The sequence below is a fragment of the Pteropus alecto genome, unplaced genomic scaffold (genome assembly GCF_000325575.1).
Source record: "Pteropus alecto unplaced genomic scaffold, ASM32557v1 scaffold71, whole genome shotgun sequence".
Lineage (NCBI taxonomy): Eukaryota > Metazoa > Chordata > Mammalia > Chiroptera > Pteropodidae > Pteropus > Pteropus alecto.
In genome coordinates this window covers 74,752-89,270 of record NW_006433024.1, presented here as the reverse complement: position 1 = coordinate 89,270, position 14,519 = coordinate 74,752, and the positions used below count along the sequence as shown (strand labels likewise).

General features: G+C 36.9%; 1 protein-coding gene and 2 non-coding genes across 4 annotated transcripts in view; all 3 read right to left on the bottom strand.

Annotated features, from left to right (window-relative positions):
* Positions 1–5,120: 5,120 nt before the first annotated feature.
* GTF2H1 (general transcription factor IIH subunit 1) overlaps positions 5,121–14,519 on the bottom strand; it is a 31,544-nt gene continuing 22,145 nt past the window's right edge. For both annotated transcript variants that reach the window (XM_015586384.2, XM_006907956.3), the window contains 6 exons: positions 14,330–14,418; positions 13,849–13,966; positions 10,305–10,395; positions 9,722–9,837; positions 8,255–8,347; positions 5,121–5,837 (listed from right to left, as the gene is read on the bottom strand). In XM_015586384.2, the coding sequence (XP_015441870.1) occupies positions 5,751–5,837; positions 8,255–8,347; positions 9,722–9,837; positions 10,305–10,395; positions 13,849–13,966; positions 14,330–14,418 (594 nt within the window). In that variant the 3' untranslated portion in view covers positions 5,121–5,750. The remainder of the gene's footprint in view (positions 5,838–8,254; positions 8,348–9,721; positions 9,838–10,304; positions 10,396–13,848; positions 13,967–14,329; positions 14,419–14,519) is intronic.
* LOC112476728 lies at positions 6,534–6,637 on the bottom strand. The gene has a single exon (XR_003045187.1). It is a non-coding gene; the product is annotated as a U6 spliceosomal RNA (small nuclear RNA).
* On the bottom strand, positions 13,734–13,807 carry TRNAV-CAC. The gene has a single exon. It is a non-coding gene; the product is annotated as a tRNA-Val (tRNA).

The window sequence follows — 14,519 nt, the reverse complement described above, 5'->3', positions numbered from 1 at the left end:
CCCCCAGAACAAGCCGATCCCGTCTGAGCTCGGAAGCTAAGCAGGGTTAGGCCTGGTTAGTACTTGGATGGGAGATCACCTAGGAAGACCGGGTGCTATAGGCGTAAAAAATAAAAAAAATAAGGGATTGTAAACTGACAAGGTCCTTGCAATCTGTGAGGTCAACCAAGGGTTGCCTTGCCTAAAAAAAAAAAAAAAAAATTTACCCATACTAGGAAAGAAAAACTGGAAAACAAAGTCTTTACTGTACACAAAATAAACCCAACCATTCATTCCCTCCGGCCAGACCACGGGAACCTACAGAACAAAGGCTGAGATTGCTGATACACTTTTGAGATTGCATACTGATATTGTTCACGCTGTATACCCACACCATCAAAGGAACATAGGGAAATAGTCGTTAAACTGTAATTCATAGAAACTAAGAATCACATATAAACTAAATTCTTCAAATACTCGGAAGTCTCTCTCATTCTCCGTCTTTGAGAGGAGACGTCTCTGAAGTGTTATTCCTTCTCTAAAAACTCTCATTTTGTCTCCGTGGCGTGCGCTTGGATTCTTTCTTGCGCACAGTCAAGGACCCTCTCTCAGGTGTAGAATTGAGTCCCACTTGAGGAGGGTGCGGGGATTTACCTTGTTCTGCATCAATTGGTTTGCAGAATTCTTCTTGGCCTTGTACCCATGTCTAGCCTGACCACTTCCTCAGGTGAGGGCTATTCCAGAACCTATACATAATACCTGCCTTTCCCACTCTTTTTTTCTTTTTTTTTTTTAAATTAAGAAGAACATCTTATTACTTGGTACTACAGTCAGTCATATACAGGGCTGGGCTGGCCAGGGGGGCCCCACAGTTTCCTAGTTTTCTGTAGTGTCTCTAGTCTAGATGTAAAGCACAGAGGTGTTTCTGGCCACCCTAAATTGGCCACATTGCCTGGCCCGCTTCCATGTCTGGAGTGTACTTTCCCTTCTAATAAACTTTTTTTTTTTTTTTTTACTGTATTTTGGTGTCTTGCTCAATTCTTTGTTCAAGACATCAAGAACCTGGACAATGCACTGGGAGAGGATTCCCACTCTTTGGTAACAGTAGGACACACATGGCAGGCCAATTCTTGCTAGGCAACTCAGGAACAGTGGGACACGGGGTATTTAGCTAACAGGCCTCTGCCTGAAACTCTCCTATTTACTACACTTAATTCAAATTAGGTTAAGGCAAACATCCTAAGATCTCCTTTCTGAAGCAGGTTTTTCTATTGAATTTCTTGGGCAGGAAAGCAGGGAAGGTCAAAGGTTCTTAGTCTTTTGTTTCTTAGTAACCAGCTTCAATCAATATCCCAAAAGGCAGCTTTGGGGTGGCAAAACTTTGGTCCCCTTCACTTACTTGGCTAGGCTGGAGCTGTGCCAGGGGCTGTTCTGAGACAGAGGAGCAGCCCACTTGTAAAAGCCAAGTGCCTTATATACTTTATAACCCTATCAGTCGAGTACTGCAAGAACCATTTTATAGATGAAGAAATAGAGACACAGATTAAGTAAATCGTTCAAGGTTGCACAGCTAGCAGTTGGGATTTGAACCCAAACAGCCTATGTCCTAGTCTGTGCTCTAACAGCTCTGCTATAGCATGTCTCTACTGCCGTTGAGGTTACAATCAATCCTGGGAAGACATATTGGAACATTTTTTCTCTATTCCTTATATCTGTGGGTCTAAATGTTCTTGGGTGACAAGGATCTGATTGTACATGTAAAACTCCAAGGAATTTTTCTTTTCAGGCCAGGCATGTAGCCTGTTCTTATGGGTAACTAATTGCCAGAAATCGCACACTAATGAACAGGACCAATTCACAAAAATTTGCAGAGGACCACAAATGGAGATGAGCCCCACTGTCAAGCTCCATTTTAAAGGGCATGAATGTGCACACAGGTTTCCCTTTGCCAGGAAAATCTCAGGTTGTAGGTTATAAAAATAATTTTAAGTGCACAGAAAGCGTCTGGAAGAAAATGAATGCACTGAGCATTACCCCGAGAGAGAGAGATTTGGGGGTAAGGGTATAGAAACATTTTCTATTTTATATACTTCAGCAGTACTCAAACTTAAAAAAATACTTTTATCAATGATCTTATATTTGTCATTCTCTTTGCACTGTTCTGTTGTTCACCAGACATTTGGCTACTAGAACCAGAATACATTTCAGCCATAAAGGCCTTTGAATTCTAATACCTGGTGAACCTGAACTTGACATCTGATAGGAGGGCAAGTCCAGTGATGGGAGGATAAGTCTAGACATTTCTGTGATTATAACTAGCATTTAGTTGAATCTTGTTTTTAATCCCACCTGGCAATGTCTTTTAGACTGTTCAGTGTTTACATTTAATGTAATTGCTAGTAAGTTGGGTTTAAGTCAACCATCTTGCTATTTATTTCTATGTATTCAGGTAAGTAAAATTTAAGCCAGAATTTTTCTTATACTTCAGCTTCATCCTGCTCCTGGTATCAGCCATCCCAACAAACACAGCAGGTTCAGGTGCCAGAGAAGGTACCATTTTTCATGCTGTATTGTTGGGTGGGAAGAGCTGGATCTCTGGCTCCACCTCAACAGGTGCAATTGCACATTTGTCACATTAGGGATTCTGTGAAAGTGTGAAAACAAGGTTCTGTGGCTACAAAGTTTGAATTCCAAAGTGTTTTCTGTGACTTTAATTCACACTCGAGCAAGGATATGGACAACAAACTAAGGCTGATCACCCCTTAAACAGGTTCTAGGACATGCTCCAGCTCTGGACAACTTAAGAGCTGAAAATAAGATTCCCTTGGCCTCAGAAACTGGGCGAACAGCTGAGTCTTGAAGAAGCTAAACTGGGAAAGGGCAGAGGTAATGGACTGAAGAATCCCACATTAGTCTTGACACTGGAGACAGAAATCTAAGTTTAAAAATGGGCAGCTTTCCATTCCACAGCCACTGTTGGCTCCAGAAGGTATATGCACCAACAGGAAATCACTTTCTGGATTAAACCCTTAGCCTGGATAGTGGGTTACCTTCCTAGGTACAGATGTTAAAGCACTCTTTTGTTTTGCAGACTGTAGTGGTTATAAGGTATCCTACTCATTTTGCAATATATAAAGCAGACTATCACCACTGACTTTTTGCTTCTTTCTAGGAGAAATGCATTTTCCTAAGGCAAGACATGGTTTTATTATATAATTACACTTTGCAGCTTTCTGGGCTGATGGGATCCACTAGGCAGACTGACCCTATAATGTGTGTGATTTGCCATAACAGCAGCACAGGATAAAATCAGAGGCAGGAATGACTGACAGGGAAGTCAAAAGAGAAACTAGGCAATGGAAGCCAGGACTGGGGGAATAACTGCTTTCAACTGCACAAGCATTTTATCCTTAAGTGACTGCAGTTTAGGGTAAATTTCAGCTCTGCCACTTACTGGCTGTGTGAATTTGGTAACTTAATATCTAAACCATTTCTAATCTGTAAAATAATCTGTAGTACCTACTAGATTCACTGGTTGTTGTGAGAATGAAGTGAGAGAGAGAGCAGAAAAGTACTTGGCACTGTGCTGGTTTACAGTAGTCCTCAATCACCAGCAGTCGCTATCGTTTTCCATAATGGAAAGGTGGGGCCATAGTAGGCCTAAACAGCTGCCAAAATTCATTTTTAAAGGATTCTAAGAGTGCTATATTTCAAATGCAAGGTAGACATGAAATTGAGAGCTCTGCTGAAATCTCCCACAAGTCCTACATTCCCTGAGACTTGGTCACATACCTTAGGAATGTCTTTACTCAGTCCCCTCCTTATTTATCAGAACGCCACTTTAATTTGGACCTAGTTTCCTGTCTGGTTTATTCCAAAAGCCTTCTGGGTTTTGGCCTCCCTAACTGCTAGACTTTTTATATAAAAACAAAACAAAAATAATAAAAAAAATCTTCAGAAAAACCATTTATTTGCTCAAAATTTTCTCTGAGGTGCCCCATGCCTAATGGGTAAGGTCTAAATTTCTTACCTTGGCATACAAAGCCATTCACCTGAATTAAATTGATTTTCCCAGCCTCTTTTATCTCCCAACCCTCCACCTAACCAACACAGTTTCCCTAACACACTGGGCTCTTTCAAAGCCTTTATAACTTCATCATGCTTTTCCCTATCCAACCTTCAAGGCTTAACTAAAATGTTACCTCTTTAGTGAAGCCTACTCAGTTCCAAAAAGGCTTCTTTGGGTTCCATTATTTTTATCACTTAATCTTTAACAGAGCACTCAACAGAGCAATTCTTTACATTTGCCTTTCCCAGAAGACATACTCTTCTATTTCAAACGTTTTTCTATCTGCTCCATTGCTATTCCTAGAGTAGTTGTGATAAAACAGCTGAAAAGCACTTTGTAAAACTGTAAATTGTAAGAGATTACACTATTATTATACTGATCTGAAAGAGAAATGAGGACTGAAGCAGAAAGTGATGTTGCTGCTTTCTTTATACCAGTTCAAAGTCTGAACAAGTCCTGAACTGTTATAGCTATTAAATGAATGATAACCAGCTTGTAAAATGGCTTTAAAAAAGAATGAGTAGCCCTCGAGCAGCCCACCCAAGTAATATCACACGTAAGGAGAAATCACAGGATGTATTACAGTTAAAAAGAGTATCTATAAAAAGTTTTACTTTTTCTGTAACTTTTAATACATCTAAAGTCTTAAACAGTCAGCTGATCCTATTAGGAACAAAATATGGCATGGATTCCAGAAACAAGAACATATCTATTTTTTTTTTTTTGCATTTAGGCTTTTCAGTCATCATGCAATGATTATCGATTCGCCAAGGGCAGTAAGTCAGATACTGGAGAAAAGGAGATATGAGAAACATCTTTATTTTTTTCTAAAGAGGTGAAAATAAGTAAGATTTCTTATATTTCTTGCTCATAAGATTTTTAAACTCTTAAAAATGCAATTTCCTTTTTTCGAAGCACATGCCATTAAAAAAAAATCTCAGCAATGTACATTTGCACTCAAAGAAAAACATGCAGTGCCATTGTCTTCTGACAAAATTCTGCATAAAAACCTCACGCAACTTTCTGCAAATATGTTCCCTCTTTATCATTTAGGGACTCCAAACCACAAACATTCAGTGCAATATTTATTGTTTCTTATTTCCGTAGGAAACACAGGACCAATGTCTTCTGAGTACAACTGTTTCCTGATGGTTGAGCAACAGTCTCTCTCTGCTTTATTTTAAAGTACTCTAACTTGCTGATATAAGGGACAACTAGAATTCAGTAAAACTTGAGGATCAAGTGGAGGATGGAGGAGAAATACTTAAGGTGTACCCTGTGCCATAAACTTAGAGAAAAAATTTACACAGAAAAACAACAAAACACCTCAGATTTTTTCAATGCACCCTTTTAAAAAGTTTTTTTTTTTTTAATTTCTGAAAGCAGCTTAATGTGAATCAAAAGCAGTTCCTGAGTAACTGCAGTAAACAGTGTCTTTTTAAAATATATTTATATATATATATATATTTGCAACTTAGCTCATTTTGGTTCTGCCTTAATTTACCTCCCCAGCATTTAATCAGTTCCTTTCCTTTCAGTTCACAATGTGCAAGTACGACAGCATCAGCTCCAAGAGTTGGCGTGGTGCAGATATTTCTTGTCACTTCTGTGTGATCATCTGCATGTCTGTCAGGCCAGGTTTCCAGAGTCACTGCAGGTAACAGTTCTCTTAATCTCACAAAACCTGTGAGAGCCAGACACTTCACGTCTTCTTCATCAGACGCCGTGACTGCCATGTATGGAGTTTGTTGTAGGCTGTCTGAAGCATCTCTTCTATGTGACTTACCAACTGAAAAACACAGCAAGACACTTAAAGAACAACTGACGAAGTGAATGCTTCTGATCCCGATCTGGCATATACTTCAGAGTGTAGTTTCCAAGCTCACTTGTATTTCCCCAATAGGGCAATGTGTAAGCCCTCTGTGAAGGTGTTATCAGACACATTTTGTACAGAAAGTAGAAGAGATGGTAGGGTATAGTAGAGGCTGGAAATTTACCTGCTCTGTCTGGGTTGTAATGTCTGCCCTGTCATTAACCAGTTATAGGACAACATGAAAGTTGTAATTGTGCTCTAGGCTTTTCCTTCTGTCAGATGAGGGAGGTAAACTAAACTGGTGATTTCTAGATTTAAATATTAGTCTTGACTATGGCCAGGGTGGTAGCATCAACATTATCTTACAGAACATCTGAAAAATACCTAACCTCCTGAAAATTCTGATACAGCAGGTCTGGGCTGAGACACAGGAATTTAGATTTTTCAAAAGCTCCTGCAGTGCATTCTGCTGCTTAACCAATATTGTGAAGCATTTTTCTATGTTCTCTAGGGTCTTTTCCAGCTATAACATTTCAGGATTTCAATATAACTTAGTAGACTGCAGAAAATCTAAATGGTTTCAATGCTTAATACAAGTACTATGCCATTCCTTAGGTCAGGAATATAAACATACACACACATAATTTTTTTTGATGCCTGTGGCACGTGCACAAAAATATGGAACGCTTCACAAATTTGCGTGTCATCCTTGTGCAGGGACCATGCTAATCTCTGTATTGTTCCAATTTTAGTGTATGTACTGTTGAAATGAGCACAGAACTATATATCTTGAGTAGAAAAGATTTTGACCTCATCATGGACATAACTAGAAGTCAAAAGGACCACACTGGTCATTAAGCAGAGAAAGACTCCAGAGGTATAAAATGTCTTTGGAATATGTTTCCTTAGAGGTGGACAGTGCTTATGTGGTTGGAAGTAAAATTCTTGTAAAGTCTACAAGTCAATTTTGGCAGTATGGGGATGGTGATCATAAAATGATCTTGTGTGGTTGCTCTAGCCTTGTATTAAAAACAAACCTAAAAGTCCTGGGCACAAAGTGACACTTTCCACTCACTACCTCACCCACTGCCCCACCCTTCTGTAAACAATCAGGGAAGCTTCAGGCAGACTATAACCTAGGAATTGTTCACAGAGTGGCAATTTCTGCTTTTCTTTGCATTGCTAGGTTTGTGCTTGCTACCTAGGTTTTCAAAATAAGTGTTTTTAGGAACATACACATAGACTATGAATCTATAAAGAAAAGCATGAAGATGATTATGAATGCCTGGGTTAGTCATGGCCTTGGAGAGGGAGGAATAGGCAACTGGACGGGGCACTCAGAGAATGGCTATAGGTACTGGTAATGTTCTATTTCTTACTGCAATTGGTGGGTACAGAGGTATTTGCTTTATTTTAAAAAGCAAATATGTATTTTATACACTCTTCTGAAGGTATTCTACTTTTTATCATTAAAAAAATAGTACTCTGAGGTGTACATCTAAAACTAATATAATACTTTAAGTTAACTATATTTTAATAAAAAGCTTAAAAAAAGATCTTCCTAGATATCAATGAGAATCAAAACCTTGCTTATAGTTTTACACTCTGGATGCCTAGAAGACTTTTCTACAGACTGGTTTCTGGGTTCATTTATTTCAAATCTTATTTTCTCTCTACCCATGTTCTTTTTGTGCCAGGACTGTGGAACACATTCATACCACTTACACACTCTGGCCCTGCACCCTAATGTCACAATATTAGATGAGATGACAAGATAAGCAATACAAGCATTCCTTAAAGCCATTTCTACACCAAGGTGATTAGTAATAGCTTAACTATACATGGAAGTGATTGAAAAACACATAGATTAACCCACTAAGCCCAAATAACATGTATACTCCACCTGACTTCCTCTACCCCAAATCCCAAATGTCTGCTGCTAGCCTTATGTATGCTATGTAACACAAGGGAAAGTGAGATGCAAGGAAGTCAGAGTAGAGAGAATGTACCCCTACCAGAGTACACTTAATTGCATATTTCACAAAAACATATGACCATGTGAACACATGGCCAGGGCTTTGGAACAGGCCCAGCAAGTGAGATTCTGAAGCCCAGCTTCATTAACGTCACAGAAAATCCATTTCTAATCACTGTACTTACCAGACTGCATATTTATGTGTGTCTGTTTCACACTCCACACCCTAAATTTCTTAAAAATAGGATTATGTCCTATTCATCTTTGCATCTCCAGTTTTTTTTTTTTAAAAAAACAAAACAAAAAAGTCCTGAGCAACAGGAAAAAAAAACAATATACCTACTTGTTTACTCCAAAATAAATTAATTTCATCATTTACTACATAGGAAATCAGGCCAAAATCAGATTGTTGCCTTACGTTTGTGCTTAAATACTGTCTTCGAATTTTTTCTTGGAATGGGCAGAGCTTTGTAACTTGGAATCGTTCCAAATTACTCTTCATTTTCACTACCTAAAAAAGGTAAGAGAAATAGTGAATTTCAGAGAAATCTCAAAGAACCTATAGAAAGCACAAGAAAAATACACAGAGGAAGGTTACTTTTTTTGAGATTAACTGGCTTCACCGTGCAGAAAAACGATACCTAACATAGATTTTTTAAAATTAAAAAAACTATCCCAAAAGTAATAAATGACTGCTGTAGAAAAATTTTAAAAAAGCAAACAGTAGAAAATAAAAATATACTTATTCTATTCTACCATTCATAGATCATTAATTAAACACTTTGGTTCGTAATTCATATCCTCGACATTTTTTGTGCATGCGTATAAATGTACATATATAGAAAATATATAGTACAGATTTAAAATTTCACTTGGTTTAATGTAAACATCTTTCAGTCATTAAATACTCATCCAAGTCATCATTTAAATTGATGTATAGTATTTTAATGTATGAGCATACCAAATGCTTCCTTAACCAATCCCCTTCTGGTAGATATTTAGGCCATTTCCACATTTTCTTTCATAGACAGTGGTAGAGGAACATCTCTATGGTCTCTATGGCTAAATATTTATACACATTCTTAATTATTTCCTTAGGTTAAGTTTCTAAATATTGAATTTCTGGTCAAAGCATTTTTAAAAAGGTAAGTACTAGCAGGAGAAGAAAGGGCTATTCCCTTAGCAACTTAGCCAACAGTGATTATTTTAAGGATTTTCTTCTTTTCCAGATTAAAGATGAAAAATATTCTTTCACTGTAGCTTTAAAGATCATTTATTTGAATACTAGTGAGTATGAAAATTTCTGTTTAGGTTTATTGGGCCATTTGCATTTTTTAGTGAACTGTTAAGATTCTTTTGCCTATTATTTTTAATGGGGCATTTATCTTTCTCTTAAAAACTGTTTATGAGAGCAATCTGTATAGTAAAGCTATTACTATTAATACTATAAATATTTTTCTATTTGTCAACTGTCCTTTAATTGGTTAGAAGAGTTTTAGTGTTAAATAGCTAGTGCTATATTTGTTGTCAATCTCAGTTTAGATTTCATCGCCTCTAAAAAACGTACCAAGTAAATAATTTTACTGATGTGACTTGTTTTGGGTCTCTGTTCTTTAGTCACTTTTAGTGGCTCAGAGGTAAATACAAGTTTTAAGATGTATGATCGAAAGTGGTGGAACTGGTCTGAATCTTAAGTTTCTTCAACTATAAAATTGGTATCAACACCTATTCCATCAAGATGCTAACAGGCTTAAATGAAATAATGTATTCAAAGTAGTTACCCAAGTAGTTACCTGGCACATGGTAAACACTTTCCAAATTCAAAATACTACCTTATTAATTCACACTACCACAATAGCTGGCTACGTCTGGAACTGGTTCTGACCTTTTCTTCTAGGAATGGTGTATTAACAGGAAAGCAGGACCAGAAGTGCCGCAGTAGTTCCCCAACAGCCACATACAGGTGTTTCAATTCAGACTGAATATCATTTGGCACCATTTCTGCAAAACAAAGGTACATAGGATAAAAGCTATTTTCATATACGTATAGTCTCTGAAAGAATGACCAGAGAATAAATCTGAATGTGCACACTTTCCAAATGCCAGAGCAGGATGTACTATTCTGAATCAAATTACTGATTTTGTGGCTGACATCACAGAATTTAAATTCTCTTTGGATTTTGAGAAAACTTTTAGGTTCCCCTTTATTCTAAGAGATAGAAAAGGAAAAAAAGAAAGCTTTTATAATGATATAGAGACTACTAATATGCCACTGTTTGTAATATTAAGACAATTCTGAAATCTAAGTTATCATCGAGATATGTTTCAGGATCTGGATGCATAAAAACTAAACAAAAATCCCAGAGATGTTCCAAAGAAAAACAAATAAACTTTAGCCCTCCCCTCAACTTGCTTTTTAGAGCTTATTTCAGTAAAAGGACAGCCACAGAAGGTGTCCCAACACATACGGTTTATGGCTTGCTGTGTCCCTCCCTGCATAAGTGCTCCTCCAGGTGACAGTGCTGTGATGGTACTACTGGCAGCACTACTTGAGAGAACCTGAAAGAAAACAGAGAGAAAAGTTTTCCTTTTTTTTTTTTTTTGCCATCTTTCTTACTTAACATTTCAGTTTTATGGCAAAATGTCCAGTAAGTCTTTATTTCTGTAAAAATACATACTTTATAGCAACCAGAGTGGATTACTTTCCATGAGGCCAGAGAATACCTACCAATCTTCCAGGAATACTAGGAAAGTCCACAGGTACCTCAAAACTCACAAGCTTTAAGCCTTTTCTTAAGCACAAATTCAACTTTAACTTGAACTTACTATTGAAGGAAAAACTGAGTTTAAGAAAACATGTCAAGTAAAATAATATGTTAACATATATCCTTTCTGGCAGCTAGGGGGAAAAACCCAACACAGCAGAAATGCATCCTTTGTCATTTTTCAATGAACTGAATATACTTAGTGAAAAGGAGAAAAATGTATTCCTTACTGTGTCAGTATCAACATTTTGACCAATTTATTCAATGAGTGTCTAATAAGCACTGTGGCTATAGAGAGGAACAAATCATTTGTCGAACAGTTCAAGTGCAGGGTTAGTGTGTCTAAAGGTTTTCAATGGAGTTTTCACAAGTATAAATCCATTAGTGTATGGGCTGGATAAAAAAATAAATTAAGCTTGGCATACAGCAGAGCACATGACAACCACAAGTTAAGGGGACATGAGAGTTCACTTTACTCCTATTTCCTTTTGTCAGAAATTTTATAATACATTGTAACCAGAAGCTTCTGTGACTACTGAGCTTTTTGACTAGCCACTGGCTATACTTAAGTATACATACCTGAGAACACATCATCTCTTGGGCCTTCCTGACTCAATTCATGTGTCTCAGATAATGAAATCACTTTTGGGGGATATACGGTGAGAAGAAGGTAGATGTGGGAAAGAATGTTAATATTTAAGACTGATCACAGCTTAAAAAAGTTAGGTGGGTCTACTTGGGCAATTAGAGCCTAAAAGGAAAGTAGTCAAATAAGCCCAAATTTGTTATGTGTACATATATATATTTCCTAGCTGTCTGCTGAGGAGACAATAACACCAGTAGCAAATGACATCCCAACAGCAATGAGTAAACTCAGTACTGAAATCTTGGTTTCTAAATCTACCCAGTACTAAAAGGAAGATTCTATGCCTGGGGCAGGGAAAGTATAAGATGAACCTGGAACATCTATCTCACTGTGCCATAAAGTAAGAAAGTGCTCAAGTACTGGTAAGGACACTATCAGAAAGAAGCCAGTGCGAAGGGCTTGGGAAGGGTCTGACTACTGAGAAACCTAGGTACATTTTTTTGGAGGTGTCAAAAAAATTTTTTTTTTAAATCTTGTGTTAGTTACACAACTGTATATATTTATTCAAACTCACAGAATAGACTAAAAAAGATAAATTTTACTGAATGCAAATTATACCTTAGTTTAAAAAATATATATATGAACAACCCATAACCCATAGAATAATGTAAGAATCCATGGATCCGTGCAGATATAAACAAACACAGGAGAAGGGAAGCAAGCTCTTCTTTTTAACACAATGTTAGCTGATAAATGTAGAGTGGATGATGGAATTGGAAAATCAACATTTAACTACTAGCATGGTAATAATTGCTTTTGGAAAGAATCATCAAGGATTCCAAAAAACTAATGAGTAAAAAGTTTGATGGGAAAGAGAATAGTCTTAAAGTATCTCCCCACAAGATACTTATTACAAAGAAAAAAATAGTAATTTTTTGGTAGAGAAACCGAGCAGATACTACCTTAACCAAGTGATCATAAGTATGTGCTTTCTGATATAATGCACTGAGGATAACACATCATTTAGATATCACTTAGGTGGTGTTCCTGCTCAAAATGCATAATGTCACTACAATCTTAAGGAAACATTAGAGATACTCAAATTAAGGGCAGTCTACAAAAAAACTGGCTACTACCCTTCAAGTATCAAGGTCGTTAAGGCAAACAAAGATTGAAAATGATTCCATTTTAAAGGAGACTACAGAGATATGAGAACTAAATGCAACTTATGAACCTGACTTGGATGCTGGATCAGGAAAAGTTTTCTTTTGCTATAAGGGACATTAGTGGTACAACTAGTGAAATTTTTGTAAGACCTTTAGGTTAGATAATACTTTTATTAATGCTAATTTATTGTTTATATAACTTTATTGTGTTATGTATGAGAATCTCTTGTTTTTGGAAACACATATTTGGGGTAAAGGGATCTACTCACAAAATGGGTCAGAAAACATTTTTACAACTTTCTGTAAATCTGAGATTACTTCAAAATAAAAGGTAAATATAAGTCACAACACGTGATAAGCACAGGTATAAACTCAGTGCCCTGGTATTTATAAAAACGGAAAAGGAAAAAACTTGTTACTGTAGATGTTGTGGATTGCTTTTATGGAGGCAATAAAATCTGAGATGAGTTTTGAATAATTATTATTAGCTCTGCAGGGGCACAACAGGGTAAGGGCATTCTAAGAGAAAGCACTAGCAAAAGCAAGGAAACACGAAGATAACATGATTAAACAACCTTGGGTACTTTAGTGTGTTAGGATGGAATACAGGACTCTTGGTTACGCGTGGTAGGGAATGGAGTTGGGACTGGAGATGTGGACAGGGTGAAATTATAAAGGGTCTGGCATGCTAGACAAGGACATTCAGATAATTACAATGGAAACAAAGGAGGGCAGTGAAGGTTTTTAAGCTGCAGAGTGATAAGATCAGATTTATGTTTTTAGTAAGATAACCTGCAGTGGCAGTGTGCCAAACTGATGAGGTTTGCCTAAACCAAGGTAAATGGAGTCAAGAAATACTAAAGAATTGACAGAACTTGCTAATCAACCGATGTATGAATAAGGGTGGGAAAAAATGAATAAGCTGTTTTATATGTTCTGAGTTGGAGGCCATGCAAAATGATGTCCAGAATTTTTTTGGAGATTTTACCAATAAATCTGTGTAAACAGGAGGAAAAATTTAGCAGTCACAAAACTCATCTTAGTTTTCATTATCATCTTATCTTCAGACACTTCTTGAATATGCCAAATATCTTTTCTCCCTACCTTGATATTCTGTTTAGCAGAAATATGTCTTTAAACACAACTAAAATATTAGTTATAGTTCAATTTGGTTGTCCTCATCAAATGAAGAAGTATCTATGGGAATTCTGGTTTTCTTTCTTTTTTTTTTCTCCCTCTTTAATTCCCCCTTCCCACTTCCACCCCTGACCTATGGATGTTGCCTTTTCCCCTTAAGAACTGGATCTCTGAAGGTGGGGTGTCTCTTCCCACAGGCTCACGGAGTGCACCTGGGGCCTGGTGCCCCTGGGGTATGGTCAGTGGCTCCACCTGGGGTACGAACCCAGGACCTTCTGTGTGTGAAGCAGACGTGCTAACCCCTACACTATGGAGCCACCTCCGGAATTCTGGTTTTCCAACTGCATAAGTTACCTACCTGAGTTAATTTGGGTGTATAAGCTTCCATTTCTTGTCTAATACTTTGAAAAGAATTAATAATGTCCTGACTTGTTGCATACTGTAGTGACTGGATTGGAGTTGGACCATGATAATACCTAAAGGTTAGCAAAGAAGAAACTATTATTTGTAACATCATCGTTTGTCTTTCAAATATTTTAGCAATTCTCAATACATTTTCCCCAAAGCAAAAAGTAATTATAATATGAAGAGATTTTGATAAAATAGTTCATATAAGGATGAGAAGAAAACAGCACAGAGAACCAATATTTATTTCCTTGGCTCTGATCCTTTAGGATCCTTTCCTGAGATGCACGAAGTAAATTTTTAAGGCAAAAGGACACTGTACTTTTATGGTAACAAACTAAAACTTGAATGCCATAATTGCAGAATAAATTCTAGTATGACCTTTGTTATATAACTATTCTGCCCCAAGTTAATTTAATATTGACCAAACTTACCTATCTGACTTCTTGAGATTTAGTGCAATTGTTTTTATGGAATTATTTTTTCCCAAATCTTCATATTCAATTGACTCTTGTAACTTCGCCTATAATTATTAACAAAGAACCTTTTATCATAACTTTCTCTTATAAAAGTAATAAACATGACTAAAAAAATAAAATTGTAGAGAATAAATTGAAGTCTTCC